Source organism: Stegostoma tigrinum, chromosome 5 (genome assembly GCF_030684315.1).
Source record: "Stegostoma tigrinum isolate sSteTig4 chromosome 5, sSteTig4.hap1, whole genome shotgun sequence".
NCBI classification, from domain to species: Eukaryota; Metazoa; Chordata; class Chondrichthyes; order Orectolobiformes; family Stegostomatidae; genus Stegostoma; species Stegostoma tigrinum.
The window spans coordinates 72,932,731-72,950,179 of record NC_081358.1 but is presented as its reverse complement, the minus strand read 5'-3'; the positions used below and the strand labels follow the sequence as shown (position 1 = coordinate 72,950,179).

Below are 17,449 nucleotides of genomic sequence, written 5' to 3'. Positions count from 1 at the left end.
AGGGCATTCCAGGATTTTGATCTAGCAACAGTGAAGGAACAGCGATATATTTCTAAATCAGGATGGCAAGTGGCTTGGAGCGGAACTTGAATGTGGTGTTATTTCCATATATCTGCTGCCCTTATCCTTTTGAGATGGAAGTGGTCATGGGTTTGGAAGGTGCTGTTGAGGATCTTTGGTGAATTTTTGCAGTGTATCTTGTAGATAGGACACAATGCTGCTACTGAGCATCGGAACTGGAGAGTGTGGATGTTTGTAGATGTAGTGCCAATCAAGTGTCCTATTTGTCCTCGATGGTGTCAAGCTTCTTGAATGTTATAGGGGCTGCACTCGTCCAGGCAACTGGGGAGTAGTCCATCACACACTTGTGTCTTGTGGACAGGCTTCAGGGAGTCAGGACGTGAATTAATTGCCACAGTATTGCTAGCCTCTGACCTGCTCTTGTAGCCACTGTGTTTATGTGGTGAGTCCAGTTGAGTTTCTGATAAACCCCAAGATGTTGATACTAGGGGTTTCAGTGACAGTAATACCATTGAATGCCAAGGGGTGGTGGTTAGATCGTCCCTTATTGGTGATGGTCATAGCCTGGCATTTGTGTGGCATGAATGTTAGTTGCCAGTTGTCAGCCCAAGCCTGGATATTGTCCAGATCTTGTTGCATTTGAGCATGGACTGCTTCAGTGTCTGAGGAGTCGCAAATGGTGTTGGACATTGTGCAATCATCGACAAACATCCTCTTATGACCTGAAGACCTTATGACAGAATGAAGGCCATTACTGAAGCAACTGAAGTCAGTTGGACCTAGGATATTATCCTGAGGAACTCCTGCAGAGATTTTGTTGAATGTGGCCTCAATGTCAAGGGCTGTCACTCACCTCACCTCTAGAATTCAACTCTTTTGTCCGTCTTTGAGCCAAGGCTGTAATAAGGTCAAGAGCTGAGTAGTCCGGGCAGAACCCAAAACTGGGTGTCACTGAGCAGGTGTTGCTTGATAGCACTATTAATGACACCTTCCATCACTTTACTGATGATCAAGAGTCGAATGATGGGGTGGTGGTCGAGTTGGAGTTGTCCTGCTTTTTATATACAGAACATAATTTGGCAATTTTCTGCATTGTTGGGTAGATGCCAGTGTTACAACTGTACTAGAACAGCTTGGCTAGGGAAGCCACAAATTCTGGAGCACGTCTTCAGTACTATTGCTGGAATATTGTCAAGGCCTGTAGCCTTTGCAGTATTCATGTCTCCAACTGTTTCTTGACATCACGTGGAGTGAATCAAATTGGCTGAAGACTGGTATTGTCATGCAGGTGAGTACTGGAGGAGGCCAAGATGGATCATCCTCTCGGCAATTCTGGTTAAAGATTGTTGCAGATGTTTCAGTGTTATCCTTTGCATGATGTGCAGGGCTCTTCTACCATTTGAGGATGGGGATATTTGTGGCGCCTGCTCCTCCAATGAGTGGTTTAATCGTTCACCATCATTTGCAGCTGGATGTGACAGGACTTCAGAACTTAGATCTGATCCAATGGTTGTGGGATCGCTTAGCTTTGCCTATCACTTGCAGCTTTGCTATTTAGCGTGCAAGTAGTCCTGTTTGGTAGCTTCACTGGGTTGCCACCTCATCTTCAAGTATGCCTTCAAGTGCTGCTCCTGGCATGCCCTCCTGTAATTTCCATTGAACCAGGGTTGATGCCCTGACTTGATAGTAATGGTTCATTGGGGGATATGCCGGGCCGTGAGGTTACAGATTGTGCTGGAGTACAATTCCGCTGCAGTTGCTGGCCCATGGCGCCTCATGGATACCCAGTCTTGAGTTGCTAGATCTGTTTGAAGTCTGTCCCATTTAGCATGGTGATAGTGCCACACAACACAATGGAGTTTATTCTCAAAGTGAAGATGGGACTTTGTTTCCACAAGGACTGTGAGCTGGTCGTTCTTAGTGAAACTATCATGGACAGATGCTAATACAGCTGGCAGATTGGCAAGAATGATGTCAAGTATGTTTTTCCCTCTTGTTGGTTCCCTCACCACCTACTGCAGACCCAGTATAACAACTGTGTCTTGACCCAATCAGCTCGATCAATAGTACCACTGCCGAGCCACTGTTGGTGGTGAACATTGAAATCCCCCAACCAGAGTATATTTTGTGGACTTGCCTCCCTCAGTACTTCAACCAAATTAGGGGAAAACTCCCTTGCCTACTTATCTCACAGTACAAAATCAGTTAAGTATACCTTTTTATAATCTGCCTTTTCAGTTATAATGCCCCCATTATATAGGTAGCTCTATGGAATCTTGCATACATTTATCTAAAAGTTACATTAATCGGACTGTTCATTTTCCCTTTGCAATATAAATCCACGAAAAGTGACTTTAACAAGAAAATTGAACATCCAAAAGTACATTCCACATCTGAGCTTTTTGTATCCACTAGTGTTTGTTTTGAGAAGTGATATGAGTACCATATAAAGAATTCACAGGGTGTTCTTCTTTGTGTGCCAACATTCCATTATGTTGGCAAGTAGTAGGAGTTTTCTAATGTACCATGTTTGTTAAACTATGAGAGTGCAGCTTGTAGACCGAATTTTGTGTACTATGCTCAGATGTTTTGAGAGTTTTTTTATGTTATGCGCAATACAACAGACAAAAATACACTTCATTTTGTAGATAGGACATTTAAGATATCTTTTCCTCAGGATGAAATTTGTAAATCTCCACCAAACTGCCAAGGCAGGAAGTGAAAACTGATTATGAGGAGAGATTTATGCAGTTTTGAAAAGCTACGACACAGAGAGAGGCTCTTTAGCCCATCATTGTCTATACCAGGTGACTGGTCATACTGTTAGAGATTTAATTCAAGACAAAATTAGAATCCTTAGACAGAATCCCATGCATAGTTTAGTGGTGGGGAGAACATTGCTCCAGCAGGAAGATGATGTGTGTGGGGTCCCACACCATCTCAATTCCACCCCAATCTTGTCCCACCATCAGTTGAGCCTTTTAGAGTCTTATCCTGCTACTACTGGTATTAGCCTGATTTGTGGCTATGTGGGTAAAAAAGACAAACATTGTTTCTTGTTGCTTGTGAGCTCCCTGTGGGTGGCAGATTTCCTTCTTTAAAACATATAGTACCTGATCAAAGAACCAGAATGACAGGGAGGGGTTCTGCTGAGAGCCTGCCATTACCATACTCCCTTTACCCACATCACATGTGACGCCCACCCTTACCACCATCTCCCCCATCTCCTCCCTTGCTGTGGAATCTGTCACTGAGAGATTTATGTGCCTTAAAGCTGTCTCCACCTTTTCCAGTGATCACAGTTCATTGCAAGGAGGGGTGGAAACCAAGTGGGGCATGGATTGAAAAAATAGTAAATATCTTTCATAATCCGTGGGCCAACCAATTCTTGGTAAAATGTATATGCCCTGTCATTGAGCCTCTGATCACAGATTTCCATTGAGTTTTGATAGCTTGAAGGTAGGAGACAGAGGGTGATGGTGAAAGTTTGTACTTTCAGAGTGGAGGCCAGCTGTGTGCTGCAAGAATCAGTGCTGGGTCCTCTATTTTTTTGGTCATTTATATAAATTATTTTGATGTGAACAGAAGAGGTGTGGTTAGTATGTTTGCAGATGACATCAAAATTAGTGGTATCGTGGATGGTGAAGGAGCTTATTTCAGTGTAAAATGGGACTTTGATCAGATGAGCCAATGGGCCAAGGAATGACAAATGGCATTTAGTTTAGATAAATGTGAGGAGTTGCATTTTGGTATGGGAAATGAGGACTGAACTTACAATTAAGTGTAAAAAGGGCCAGGGGAGTTTTGTCGAACAAAGAGACCTTGGGATGCAGGCTCATAGTTCCTTGAAGGTGGAGTCAAAGTAGATAGTGTAGTGAAGAAGGCTTGCCTTTTTTGGCCAGTACGTTGAGTATAGGAGTTGGGAGGTCATATCCTGTACAGCCCACACATTGGTTAGGTCACTTTTTGGAATAATGGTTTCCGTGCTATTGGAAAGATGTTGTGAAACTTAAAAGGGTTCAGAAAAGATTTACAATGCTGTTGCCAGGGTTGGAGGATTTGAGCTATAGGGATAGACTGAATAGTCTCCGGCTATTTTCCCTGGTGCGTTAGAGGTTGAGGGGTAACCTTAGAGGCTTTTAAAATCATGATGGGCATGGATAGGGTGAATTTCCTTTTTCCCAGGGTAGGGGAGTCCAAAGCCAGAGGGCATAGTTTTAAGATGAGCGGGGAAAGATTTAAAAGGGACCTAAGGGGCAACATTTTCATGCAGAAAGTAGTGCATGAATGGAATGAGCTACCAGAGGAAATGGTGGAGACTGGTACAATTACAACATTTGAAAGGCATCTAGATTGGAACATGAATAGTTTTAAATAGGCCAAAAGCTGGCACATGGGAGTAGATTAATTTTGGATATCTGGTCGGCATGGACAAGCTGGATGAAAGAATCTGTTTCTCTGCTGTACAACTGTATGACTATGTGACAATATAAGTGGAAATTTACTGGCATCCTGGCACTTCTCAAATAAAAGAAAAATGCGATGAGGATTATAACTCAAATATAACATACGCATGTGATTGTAATACTTTGAATTCTATAGATCACTTGTGCTATTAACCCATTGACGTTAATTAATTGTAATAATACAAGTCATTTCAGAGATAGTAGGAACTGCAGATGCTGGAGAATCTGAGATAAAAGGTGTGGAGCTGGAAGAACACAGCAGTCCAAGCAGCATCAGAGGAGCAGGAAGGCTGGTGTTTTGGGCCGAGATCCTTCTTCAGAAACATCAGCCTTCCTGCTCCTCTGATACTGCTTGGCATGCTGTGTTCATCCAGCTCCACACCGTGTTATCTGTAATAAAAGTTACTTTGTTTTTATGTTACACAATATCACAGTGTGGTGTAGGTTGGAAGGAAACTGTTTTATAAGGAGAAATTTGAGTAACCATAATAACTCTGTGGGTCATGTTTTCAGGTCCCGATCAGACCAAAATGAGGATAATCAGCTTGTTGATAATTGTTGGCAACGTCATGCAACTGGACTTCCCATGTGCATGCTAAACATCATAAACTTCGATGAGACTGGAGGAACATGAGCCTGCCAACTTACTTTCACTCCTAAACCAATTAATTAAACTACTTCAGTTTGTTAAAAGATTATTTTTGTGAGGAGTTCAGAATTATTGAAATTTTTAAATGGGTGCCAGGAATGAAGTTTTTTTTAAAAAAATTTATCACATGCATGACTGAGCTCCCTTATAATGTTAATTTTTTGTTCCATTTCCATATGCCTCGAGAGGTCTGCCCAGCGTGAATAATATGTTAAGGGATATGGAGGGGTATGCGGGAGCATGGAGTACAAAGGGCATGGGGCATGACATGAACGTGTGAGAGCTACAGGACCTATCAGCAATTTAAAGATCTGTACTAAAATCTCAGAAAACTGAGGTAGGTCTCCTAACCAACTCTTAGAACTTGCCTACCTTCAAAACAGCCGATAGATTAATTGGGCTCAACTCCAACCTACCTTTGTCTTTCCAGAAGAAAATGTGATAGATAAGGGCCCTTTTAAAGGAGACAGATGTGACATTTTGGGAACCTTCCTGTTTTGAACTTCAAGTTTTGATGGTCAAAATCTAGCCCATGACTTCATAGTAGCTCAGGATGGTTCCTGTGCAAAATAAATCCAGAAATAGTAAGAACCACAGATGCTGCAGTCAGACATAACATAGTGTGGAGCTGGAGGAACACAGCAGGCTAGGCAGCATCAGAAGAGCATGAAAGTTGACATTTCAGGTCAGGACCCTTCTTCAGAAATTCTGAAGAAGGGTCCTGACCCAAAATGTCAACTTTCCTACTCCTCTGTTGCTGCCTGGCCTGCTGTGTTCCTCAAGCTCCACACTGTTATCTAGAAATCCAAAAATGTTGGTTGGGTTGGAGTAATTAACAATACAAAGGAAAGAAGAAAGCAACTCCTTGCAATGACCTAAAATCAGGTACCAGTAACTTAGCACGTTATCTAGAATGTTTGACCATGACCCTTCACTGCCATCAATGTGGTCACTACTGCTGTACTTGTCATGTATAATTCAAAAGAGAACTGTGAGTACCTTAGTGATTTATCCACTCCATGGGCTGAATTTGTGGGCCCTGTGCCCAAAGCGGTGGCATGAGGTGGAGCCACCTTGATCAGCATAGCTTTTTTTCATTCATGGAGCGTGGGCATCATTGATGAGGTTGGTTTCTGTTGCCCATTACTAATTTTCCCTGGAGAAGATGGTCGTGAACTGTCTTCTTGAACCATTGCAGTACTTTGGTGTCAGAACACTTACATTGCCAATCCCTTACAAACATTGAGTCGAAACCCTGAAACTCCCTAAATGTAATTTTAAAGACCATACGCAGTGTGTTTTGGGGTAGTGGAGTTTGGATGCTATGTAAGGATCCCTGGTGAGTTGTTGCAGTGCATGCTGGTACACACTATTACACCTGTGAGTCGGCACTGGAGGGAGTGAATGTGCAGGTCTTAGATGGGGTGTCAGTCAAACTGTTTTGTCCTGGATGGTATCAAGCTTCAGGCAAATGGAGCATATTCCGTCACCTGTCTGACTTGTGCTTGTAGATACTGGACAGAATGTGAGTTACACACCACAGAATTTCCATGATTTGATCTGCTTATGCAGCCATAATATGTACATGACTGGTCCAGTTCATTTTCTGGTCATTGTTACAATGAGGATGTTCTCGTGAGTGATTCGGCAATGATAATGCCACCGAATGTTTGGGAGATGATGATTGGATTCTGTCTTGTTGGAGTTGGTGATTACCAAACAAGTGAGAGGCACAAATTTTATTTATTAATAACGAGCCCAAGCTTGAATATTCGTTCAGATCTTTGGATTCAAACAACTTCAAACAACTAAAGCATTGTAATTGGTGCCGAACATTGTAAGCATTGGCAAACATTCTCACCTCTGAGCTTATGGTGGTGAAAAGGTTGCTGAAGCAGCTAAAGATGGTTGTGTCTTGGAAGCAACCTTGAAGAACACCTGAAGCAAAATCCTGGGGGTAAGATGATTGATCTCCAATAGTCAAAATCATATTCTAGTTTACTAGGTGTAACTCTAACCAGCAGCGAGATTTTCTCTTTGAATACCGTTGACTCCAGTTTTGCTATGACTCTGTGATGCACCACATGTCCGGGAGCTGCCTTGATATTAAGGGCAGTTACCCTTGTATGAGTTGAGACCTTGGCTATAATGAGGCAGAAAGCAAACACAGCGTCAGTGAACAAGATATTCTTTTACAATTGCTGCATAATAATATTGTCGATGAGCCTGCTAATTGCTTAGCTGACGATCAAGAGGAGACTGATGAGATGGTAATTGGCTAGACTGGATTTGCCCTGCTTGTTTTGTGGACTGGACCTACCTATGCACTTTTCCACATTTCGGGATAGATGAGTAGCTAGAGATGCAGCTAGTTCTGAAACAGTTTTTATGCTGTTGCCAGAAAGAGTCCATTGCTTCAGCAGTATCCAGTGCTTTCCGAACATTTGAGAACGTATACTTTGATCAGGTTCTGAACACTATTTGTGAAATAGCAGCAAACTATCTGAGTATCATAAATGATTGTGACTGATGAGTCACGATATCTGAAATACCACTGTGTAAATTGGAAGAAAAGCGGGAGGATTTGCTTATCTGTTCAAATCATCAGAGTGTGTCAATATTGAAGGCTTAAAGAAATCCGGAAATTGGTTTAAGAAACAAAGTGTAGGCAGACAGGATTAGCTAGGATAAGCCAAAACTAATAAAGGGATTTTTTTTTCAGAGGATTACAGGATCAGAACATCAGAACTGGAAGTCCATCAGCATCATTACATTTTTAAGAACATTAATGTATTGTTAGAACATGGATTATAACTTGCATATTCTGGTATAATACGTTTACAATGCAATACAGATATTTGCGTGATACAGATACAACACAAATAAATCAGAGACATGATTATTCATATGTACAAACCTGCAGGTATTGCAGAAAATGAGTAAATAAAGCAAAGCATTAAGTTTTCAAGTCAGTTTTCATGAATAGGAGGCTCATTGTCAGTTGGCACCCTGGTATGCATTATGCCAGATTTTATTTTTGCAGGTTTTCAGCCCATTATGCCAGTGCTAACTCTTCAAAAGAGCTTTCCCCATAACTCTGCAAATGTTTTCTTTAAAATATCAGATTTCTTTTCACAAATTACTGCTGAATGTCTTTCCGACATTCTTTTCAGATAATGTATTCTAGATCACTCCAACTCATTGTGTACCAAAATCTTCAACTCCCCTCTGTTTCATTTATCCTATGTCTCACTTGGTTACTAATCCACCTGCGCAGCAGAAACGTTTCTCATTTACACTATCCAAACCCTTTGTAATTCTAAACGTCCATACTAAATCTCTTAATTTTGCTTTAAGGTGTATAGTCCCAGCTTCTATAGTCACTACCCATCACTGAAGTCCACCATCTCTTTTCCATTCTAGTAAATGCCCTCTGCATTACATCCCAGAGTCCTGAGCAGCACTGTCCAAAATTTGATACTGCTGCTGAGACGTCAAGTGGGGGAAAAAACAATTTAGCATTGTGTGATGCAGTTTGCTGATTCAGTATGGGCTTTTCTTATCCTTGTAGGAAAGACCATTTTTGCTGTCAAGGACGTAAACTCTCTGACACACAGTATTAGTTGTTATTAGATGCATTTCACCACAATTAAATCCTAGTTAGTACAAAAAATGTTCTCGCTTAGACGCGTTGATGTCCTGATTTTCCATTGGAATCAATTCCAGAGGTAGATATCTGAGGATATTCTACTCCTGAACATCCCAGATGTCGTCTTTGTTCAAGAACTGCAATTTTGCCTCCACAGTGATTGAAAATGTCCTCGACCGTGTCTCCCACATTTCCCGCAACTCATCCCTCAAACCCCCTGTCTGCAGTAATAACCAAAACAGAATCCCCCTCATCCTCACGTACCACCCCACCAACCTCCAAATCCAATGCATCATCCTCCACTGTCTGCAATCTGACCCCACTACCAAAGACATTTTTCCTCCGCACCCTTGTGTGCTTTCTGGAGGGACCACTGTCTCTGTGACTCCCTTGTCCGCTCCACACTCCCTTGCAACCGAAGCAAGTGCTACACTTGCCCCTATACTCCCCCCAACCCCCATCCCAGGCGCTAAGAAGACTTTCCACATCAAACAGATGTTCACTTGCACATCTGTTAATGTGATATACTGTATCCGCTGTTCCCATTGTAACCTCCTCTACATTGGGGAAACCAAGCGGAGGCTTGGGGACCACTTTGTGGAAGACCTATGCTCGGTTCACGCCAAACAACTACACCTCTCAATCGTGAACCATTGCAACATCACCCCCCCCCCCCCCCCCCCACCCCCAACCACTCCTCGGACAACATGTCCATCCTGGACCACCTGCATTGCCATGATGAAACCACCCAAAAGATGCAGGAACATCTCATATTTCGCTTGGGAGCCTTGCAGTTCAAGGGTATCAATGTGGACTTCACAAGCTTCAAAATCTCCCCTCCCCCAACCAGATCCCAGATCCCAGAACCAGCCCAGCTAGTCCCCACCTCCCTCGCTATTCCTCCCACCTCAAGCCCCACCCCAACTCCTACTCACTAACGTCATCCCGCTTCTTTGACCTGTCCGTCCTCCCTGGACTGACCTATCCCCTCCCTAACTCCCCAACTACATTCACCTTCACTGGCTCTAACCCCGCCTCTTTGACCTGTCTGTCTCCTCTCACCCTACCACTCTTTTATCCATCTTCTACCTGCCTCTCCCTGTCTCCCTATTTATTTCAGAATCCCCTTGCCCTCCCCCATTTCTGAAGAAGGGTCTCAACCCAAAACGTCAAACTTTCCTGCTCCTCTGATGCTACTTGGCCAGCTGTGTTCATCCAGCTTCACACCATATTATCCCAATTCTCCACTATCGGCAGTTCCTGCTATCTAGATATCTGAGGACATTGTTTTCCTGGATAAATGAATGTCAGTGTTGAAATATGTGCTATAAATGTGCAGCACTGCACAATCCTAGCCGAAATAATGTACAAAACAAAATAAATCATTGAATTTAACTGAAAAAGGAAGAGAATTAAAATAACTAAGTGAATCAGTATAAATTGAGCTTAAAAGGAAATCTTTATTTGAGTAAGTGAAAATCTAAATAGACTTGTTTCAAACCCCAGAATAGGATTTACCTCAGCATCAAAAGTCTTTTGATTATACTCCAAACCAGTTATTAATTCAGTTCAAAGCTATGGATGGAGAGATGACAGATTACTTGAGGTAAACCCTGGAAGTGGATTCAAAACTTGTTCAAGACTTGGAAACATATTTGTAGTTAGAGTGATATCATAGTTGGAGTACCTCAAATATAATCTTGGAAATGGTGGTCTGAATTTTCCAATTGTCCAGGCAATCATTATTCCTCATAAATGGGAGTTACAGGTCCTTGTGGAATCCCCATTGTAGCTCACCAAAGGATCAGCCAAAAAATTTAATCCATTAGACGCTGTAGTGGGGCTCATTAGGATCTGTCTAGATAAATGAAATAAGATTATTCAAATGTGCTTAAATTTCCGTAATTAAATTTCCATAATGTGATTTTATTGTGTTATGTCTTTACCCATTTCTGAATATTTTGTGTCAAATGGGTTGTGTCTGCATTTGCTGTTGGTAATCAAAGGTGCACAAAGTTGGGTACAGTGTCTTGTCATTTTTTATTACTTTTTAATTTAACTTTATTGTTGTTCATTTTTTTTCTTGAAGACGTATCTTGCTTCAGTTGCTGCTTTCATCAAATTGATTTGCAGGGAATTGTAGTTGTAAGCCTACGTTCTATCACTCAATGAAACAACATGTTGATGCATTAACTGGCGGTGTCACTGCCTTGCCTGTATGCAAGGACAAGGCTGTTTTCCTGCAGATTTTTGAATTTAAAAATCAATAAATATTTTAGTCGGTAAAGTTTCTTTATTACAGCCACTTGAAGTCTCAAATATGCTAGAAAGACATCCTGTGAAATAGAAAGTAATGACTGATACCTCATTTTGTTTTGGTTTGTGTCTTTTTAGAATGATTGAAGAGCGTGGTCGAAAAGAAAATACCATGGCAGAAAGAAGGCAGTTGTTTGCAGAAATGCGTAAGTATTCTACATAATGGGTGGTGTGTGGGGAGATTGCACATTTTAGTAATCATTAAGAAGGATGGGTACTTTTAAAGGAGAGGATTAGCAGTTTGTCCTTCATGTTGCCTTTCAACATATTACAATGTTTCATTTCAGTTTCTTCAGTGATTTTTAACATTTTCCTTTCTGAGAAATTATTGATTTATCATTTTATTAATTTAATTCACAATTCAAGCTTTCCTTTTTCCAAATTATTAACAACAATTTTGATTTTTACTCTGAGTCAGTTGGAAACTAATGAGAATTGAAAGTTTTCAATTTAATGTAGCGAGAAATCAAACGTAGAATTTCATTTGCAAATGAATTGTACAATCTCACCCCAAGAGACTCTTTCAATTATCTTGCTTCTACAACGCAGCTGCAGGTGGCAGATCTGAAGTTCCAGAGTACTGATTTTGATTGAAATGAAGTGGCTCAGCCATCACACCAATTTTTATCGTAGAAAGGGTGCAGTGTAAAGGGAGCCTGTGATGTGTGTAATGGCTGTCAGTAAGAGCTACCAGTTAGAACCATTTCTGCGTAACCCTGTTTTTTTTTCTCTTCAGATAAACCAAATCCTTTTTAGAAAGCCATAATTAAATCTGCCACTTCCACACACACTAACAGTGCACTCCAAATTCTAGCCACTTCCTGCATTAAACAGCTTTTCCCCTTGTTATCTTTTTCTTTGCCAATCAGCTTAAATCCATCTGCTTTGGATATCAACTTTGACCAATGGCAACAGTTTATCTTTATCAATTTGGTCCAGATTGTGAATGATTTTGGGGACACCTATTAAGTTTCGAGTCAACCTTCTCTTCTCCAACATACTTAACCAGCCAAAGCTGATGAACACAGGAAGTTTCCACTGCAAAGGAAGTGTGATGCTGTGCTTATAAATATTAACAATTTGGTAAAGAAACTCATAAATGGTGAAATTTGAATTCAATATATGTCTGAATTAAGGATCTAATCATGAGTGTGAATCTATTGTCAATAGCTGGAAAACTCATTGGATTCCCTAATATCCTTTAGGGAAGGAAACTGCCATCCTTATCTGGTCTGGCCTACATGTGTCTCCAGACTCTCAATAATCTGGTTGACTCTTAACTACCCTCTAGGCAATTAGGAATGGGCAATAAATGCTGCCTAGCCAGCCACACCCTCATCCTATGAATGAATAAAAAATAAATAAATGCTGACGAACGTGGATCATTATTGGATAATATGCTTGAAGTGAAATGTGCAAACCCGTTAAACTAAAAGAGCAAAGCTTTATAGCTTTAATCTCTTCCTTAATTTATGGGATTGCCGCAAGTGAAAACTGCTTGCCATCGGAAGAAATTCATTGTGTAAATGACTGAACACCAGTAATATCAATGCTGTTGACAGCAAAAGTAAATGGCAACCATCACAGGAGCTTCTCTGGCAGTCTATTGATTTTTGGATTTACAGGTCAGTAATGCCTCTTTTGGCATTGTCATCCTGTACAGACTTTAAGTATGATGTTTGAGGAATCTTATCAGCCAAAAAAGAGATTTGTGAATCTGAATTGTGGTAACTGCACACTTGCAAATTTTGAGCGTGGTTTAATGTTCAATTCTGCTGTATTTGAATCATTGGGAAAGGATGTAAGAGAAATTCTAAAAATTTAACTTGAAAGTGAAGCATGTATAATGAAAACATCAGGTTTCCGCCTCTAACCCTTCCTATACCACTACAGGAAAAACATATATTTGTCTGTTTACCTTGAAGCATTCTAAAAATGTCTGTTACATTTCTAATACTAGAGCCCAGTTAATATACTGAATAAATAATTTTGATTGCATTTTGTAATTTCTCTGAGGTTAAAAAACACTTTTCTAAATGTAAAGAGGCCTACTTAACACTTTATTAGAAATAAATATATATTCAATCATTATAGTCATGGAGCTGTACAGCAAGGAGACACACCCTTCGGTCCAAACTGTCCATGCTGACCATGCTAAATTAACCTAGTCCCATTTGCCAGCTTTTGGCCCATATCCCTCCTAAACCCTTCCCAAATATAATCCAATCCAGATGTCTTTTAAATGTTGTAATTATACCTGCCTCCACCACTTCCTCTAGCAGCTCAGTCCACACACGCACCAACCTCTGTATGAAGAAGTTAAAATAGTATCAGAGATAATGGGAACTGCAGATGCTGGAGAATTCCAAGATAATAAAATGTGAGGCTGGATGAACACAGCAGGCCAAGCAGCATCTCAGGAGCACAAAAGCTGACGTTTCGGGCCTAGACCCTTCATCAGAGAGGGGGATGGGGAGAGGGAACTGGAATAAATAGGGAGAGAGGGGGAGGCGGACCGAAGATGGAGAGAAAAGAAGATAGGTGGAGAGAGTATGGGTGGGGAGATGGGGAGGGGATAGGTCAGTCCAGGGAAGACGGACAGGTCAAGGAGGTGGGATGAGGTTAGTAGGTAGATGGGGGTGCGGCTTGGGGTGGGAGGAAGGGATGGGTGTGAGGAAGAACCGGTTAGGGAGGCAGAGACAGGTTGGACTGGTTTTGGGATGCAGTGGGTGGGGGGGAAGAGCTGGGCTGGTTGTGTGGTGCAGTGGGGGGAGGGGACGAACTGGGCTGGTTTTGGGATGCGGTGGGGGAAGGGGAGATTTTGAAACTGGTGAAGTCCACATTGATACCATTAGGCTGCAGGGTTCCCAGGCGGAATATGAGTTGCTGTGCCTGCAACCTTCGGGTGGCATCATTGTGGCAGTGCAGGAGGCCCATGATGGACATGTCATCTAAAGAATGGGAGGGGGAGTGGAAACGGTTAGCGACTGGGAGGTGCAGTTGTTTTTATGCCTGCCTCTTTGTAAGTTACGTGGAACAGTCCCTCTTCCGCACCTACACAGGCCCCAAACCCCACCTCTTCCTCCGGTACATTGATGACTGTATCGGCGCCGCCTCTTGCTCCCTAGAGGAGCTCGAACAGTTCATCCACTTCACCAACACCTTCCACCCCAACCTTCAGTTCACCTGGGCCATCTCCAGCACATCCCTCACCTTCCTGGACCTCTCAGTCTCCATCTCAGGCAACCAGCTTGTAACTGATGTCCATTTCAAGCCCACCGACACCCACAGCTACCTAGAATACACCTCCTCCCACCCACCCTCCTGCAAAAATTCCATTCCCAATTCCTCCGCCTCCGCCGGATCTGCTCCCACGATAAGACATTCCACTCCCGCACATCCCAGATGTCCAAGTTCTTTTAAGGACCGCAACTTTCCCCCACAGTGATCGAGAACGCCTTTGACCGCGTCTCCCGTGTTTCCCGCAACACATCCCTCACACCCCGCCCCCGCCACAACCGCCCTAAGAGGATCCCCCTCGTTCTCACACACCACCCTACCAACCTCCGGATACAACGCATCATCCTCCAACACTTTCGCCATTTACAATCCGATCCCACCACCCAAGACATTTTTCCATCCCCACCCTTGTCTGCTTTCCGGAGAGACCACTCTCTCCGTGACTCCCTTGTTCGCTCCACACTGCCCTCCAACCCCACCACACCCGGCACCTTCCCCTGCAACCGCAGGAAATGCTACACTTGCCCCCACACCTCCTCCCTCACCCCTATCCCAGGCCCCAAGATGACATTCCACATTAAGCAGAGGTTCACCTGCACATCTGCCAATGTGGTATACTGCATCCACTGTACCCGGTGCGGCCTCCTCTACATTGGGGAAACCAAGCGGAGGCTTGGAGACCGCTTTGCAGAACACCTCCGCTCAGTTCCCAACAAACAACTGCACCTCCCAGTCACAAACCATTTCCACTCCTCCTCCCATTCTCTAGATGACATGTCCATCATGGGCCTCCTGCAGTGCCACAATGATGCCACCCGAAGGTTGCAGGAACAGCAACTCATATTCCGCCTGGGAACCCTGCAGCCTAATGGTATCAATGTGGACTTCACCAGTTTCAAAATCTCCCCTTCCCCTACTGCATCCCTCAACCAGCCCAGTTCGTCCCCTCCCCCCACTGCACCACACAACCAGCCTAGCTCTTCCCCCCCCCACCCACTGCATCCCAAAACCAGTCCAACCTGTCTCTGCCTCCCTAACCGGTTCTTCCTCTCACCCATCCCTTCCTCCCACCCCAAGCCGCACCCCCATCTACCTACTAACCTCATCCCACCTCCTTGACCTGTCCGTCTTCCCTGGACTGACCTATCCCCTCCCTACCTCCCCACAAATACTCTCTCCACCTATCTTCTATTCTCTCCATCTTCGGTCCGCCTCCCCCTCTCTCCCTATTTATTCCAGTTCCCTCTCCCCATCCCCCTCTCTGATGAAGGGTCTAGGCCCGAAACGTCAGCTTTTGTGCTCCTGAGATGCAGCTTGGCCTGCTGTGTGTTCATCCAGCCTCACATTATCTCTGTATGAAGAAGTTGCCACTTTTAAATCTTTCCCCAATCACCTTAAACGTGTGCCCTCTAGTTTTGGACTCCACTACCCTAGGAAAAAGACTTTGGCTATTCACCCTATCTACGCCCCCTCACAATTTCATAAACATCTGTAAGGTCAATCCTCAGCCTCTAACATGCAAGGGATAACCTCTGCAGCCTAATCAGAATCTCCCTATAGCTCAAACCCTTCAATCCTGTAAACATCCTTTAAGTCTAAAACCCCTTCAAGTTTAACAACGTCCTTCCTGTACCAAGGGGACCAGAATTGAATGCAGTATTCCAAAAGTGGCCTAACCAATATCTTGTACAGCTGCAACATGCCTTCCCAACTCCTGTACTCAATGCACTGACCAATAAAGACAAGCCTACTAAACACAGTCCTGAAGGGCAATATCCGAAACATTGACTGCTCCTTTCATCTCGATGCTGCCTGACTTGCTGTGTTCTTCTAGCCTCCTGTTTGCCCGCCGCCTTCACTATCCAGTCTACTTGGTACTCCACTTTCAAGGAACTCTAAAACTTCACTCCAAGGTCACTTTGTTCAGCAACACTCCCCAGGACTTTACCATTAAGTGTATAAGTCTTGCCTAGATTTGCTTTTCCAAAATGCCGCACCTCACATTTATCGAAGTTAAATTCCATCTGCCACTCCTCAGCCCCATTTAGCCCATCTGATCAAGGTCCCATTGTACTCTGAGGTAACCTTCTTGGCTGTGTGCTACACCACCAATTTTGTTATCATCAGCAAACTTACTAACCATATCTCCTATATTCACATCCAAATCATTTACACAAATGACAAAAAGCTGTCGACCCAGCACCAATCCATAGGCCTACAGACTGAAAAACAAACCTCCTCCACCACTTTCCTTTGAGCCAGATGTCCTGCAATTTATTAATTCCTGAATAATTTTGTGAAAATTGCAGCACTGTAGGTGATCTAGTTTTACATTCTGTTGCCGTAAAATTGAGTTTGTTTTATTAAATTACAACATCCTTGATTCCAAAGGAGGAGTTGACATCTAAAGGTGATGGATTTAAGGTGATTGGCAAGAAAAGGTCCCTGAAAATGATCTGATCCATTCCCTATGAGGTGGAGCAAATGTTTGTCATAACAATTTGGAAATATTTCCCAGCAGATATTTCCAGAATGACATTTATGCAATTCAGACCCAGAGCCAAAAGCTTGACAGATAAGAGCTGGAATGTTGGCCCGAGTTTTCATCCGTGAGGAACATAGTGAGAGTTAGGGAAAATACCAAGCTTTGTGGATCATCTTTATGAAAAAAGTGTTAGGAGACATGGTGTTTTCTTTTTTTAGAGGGGAGAGGATGGTGGGTTGGGGGGTATCATGGAGAAGCAGGGAGATGGTGGCAGTGATGGTCAGTTGTGAAGTGGTCAAGCTTGGGAAAAGAACAGATGTGTGCCAAAGTTCACTGCTTTTAAAAGGAATGTCTCACTGCCGTGTGTCTTTGTCTCTGTTCCAGTGAAAAAGTAAAAGTTGATACTCATTGTAGGTTTGTCAACACAGCCGTTTCCACAAGCTCTGCCTGGGAGAATGTGACCAGCAAGTTGTGATATTTGTCTAGGGGTAAGAATTGTGCTACACAACTCTGGAATGAGTGTGGAGTCTGTTAGATGCAAAGGCAGACTGGGTGCACCAGCACTCTGAAGTTTTAAAAAAAAAAATTCCTTCAGTCCTCAGCACTCTTCCATCTCCCTCAAC

The 17,449-nt window shown here is 43.0% G+C and overlaps 1 protein-coding gene across 17 annotated transcripts in view; it reads left to right on the top strand.

Moving 5' to 3' along the window:
- The window catches only part of LOC125451641 (dystrobrevin alpha), a 184,352-nt gene that overhangs the window by 25,911 nt on the left and 140,992 nt on the right, over positions 1–17,449 (top strand). For all 17 annotated transcript variants that reach the window (XM_048529027.2, XM_059646064.1, XM_048529031.2 and 14 more), the window contains exon 2: positions 11,180–11,247. In XM_048529027.2, coding sequence (XP_048384984.1) covers positions 11,180–11,247 — 68 coding nt within the window. The remainder of the gene's footprint in view (positions 1–11,179; positions 11,248–17,449) is intronic.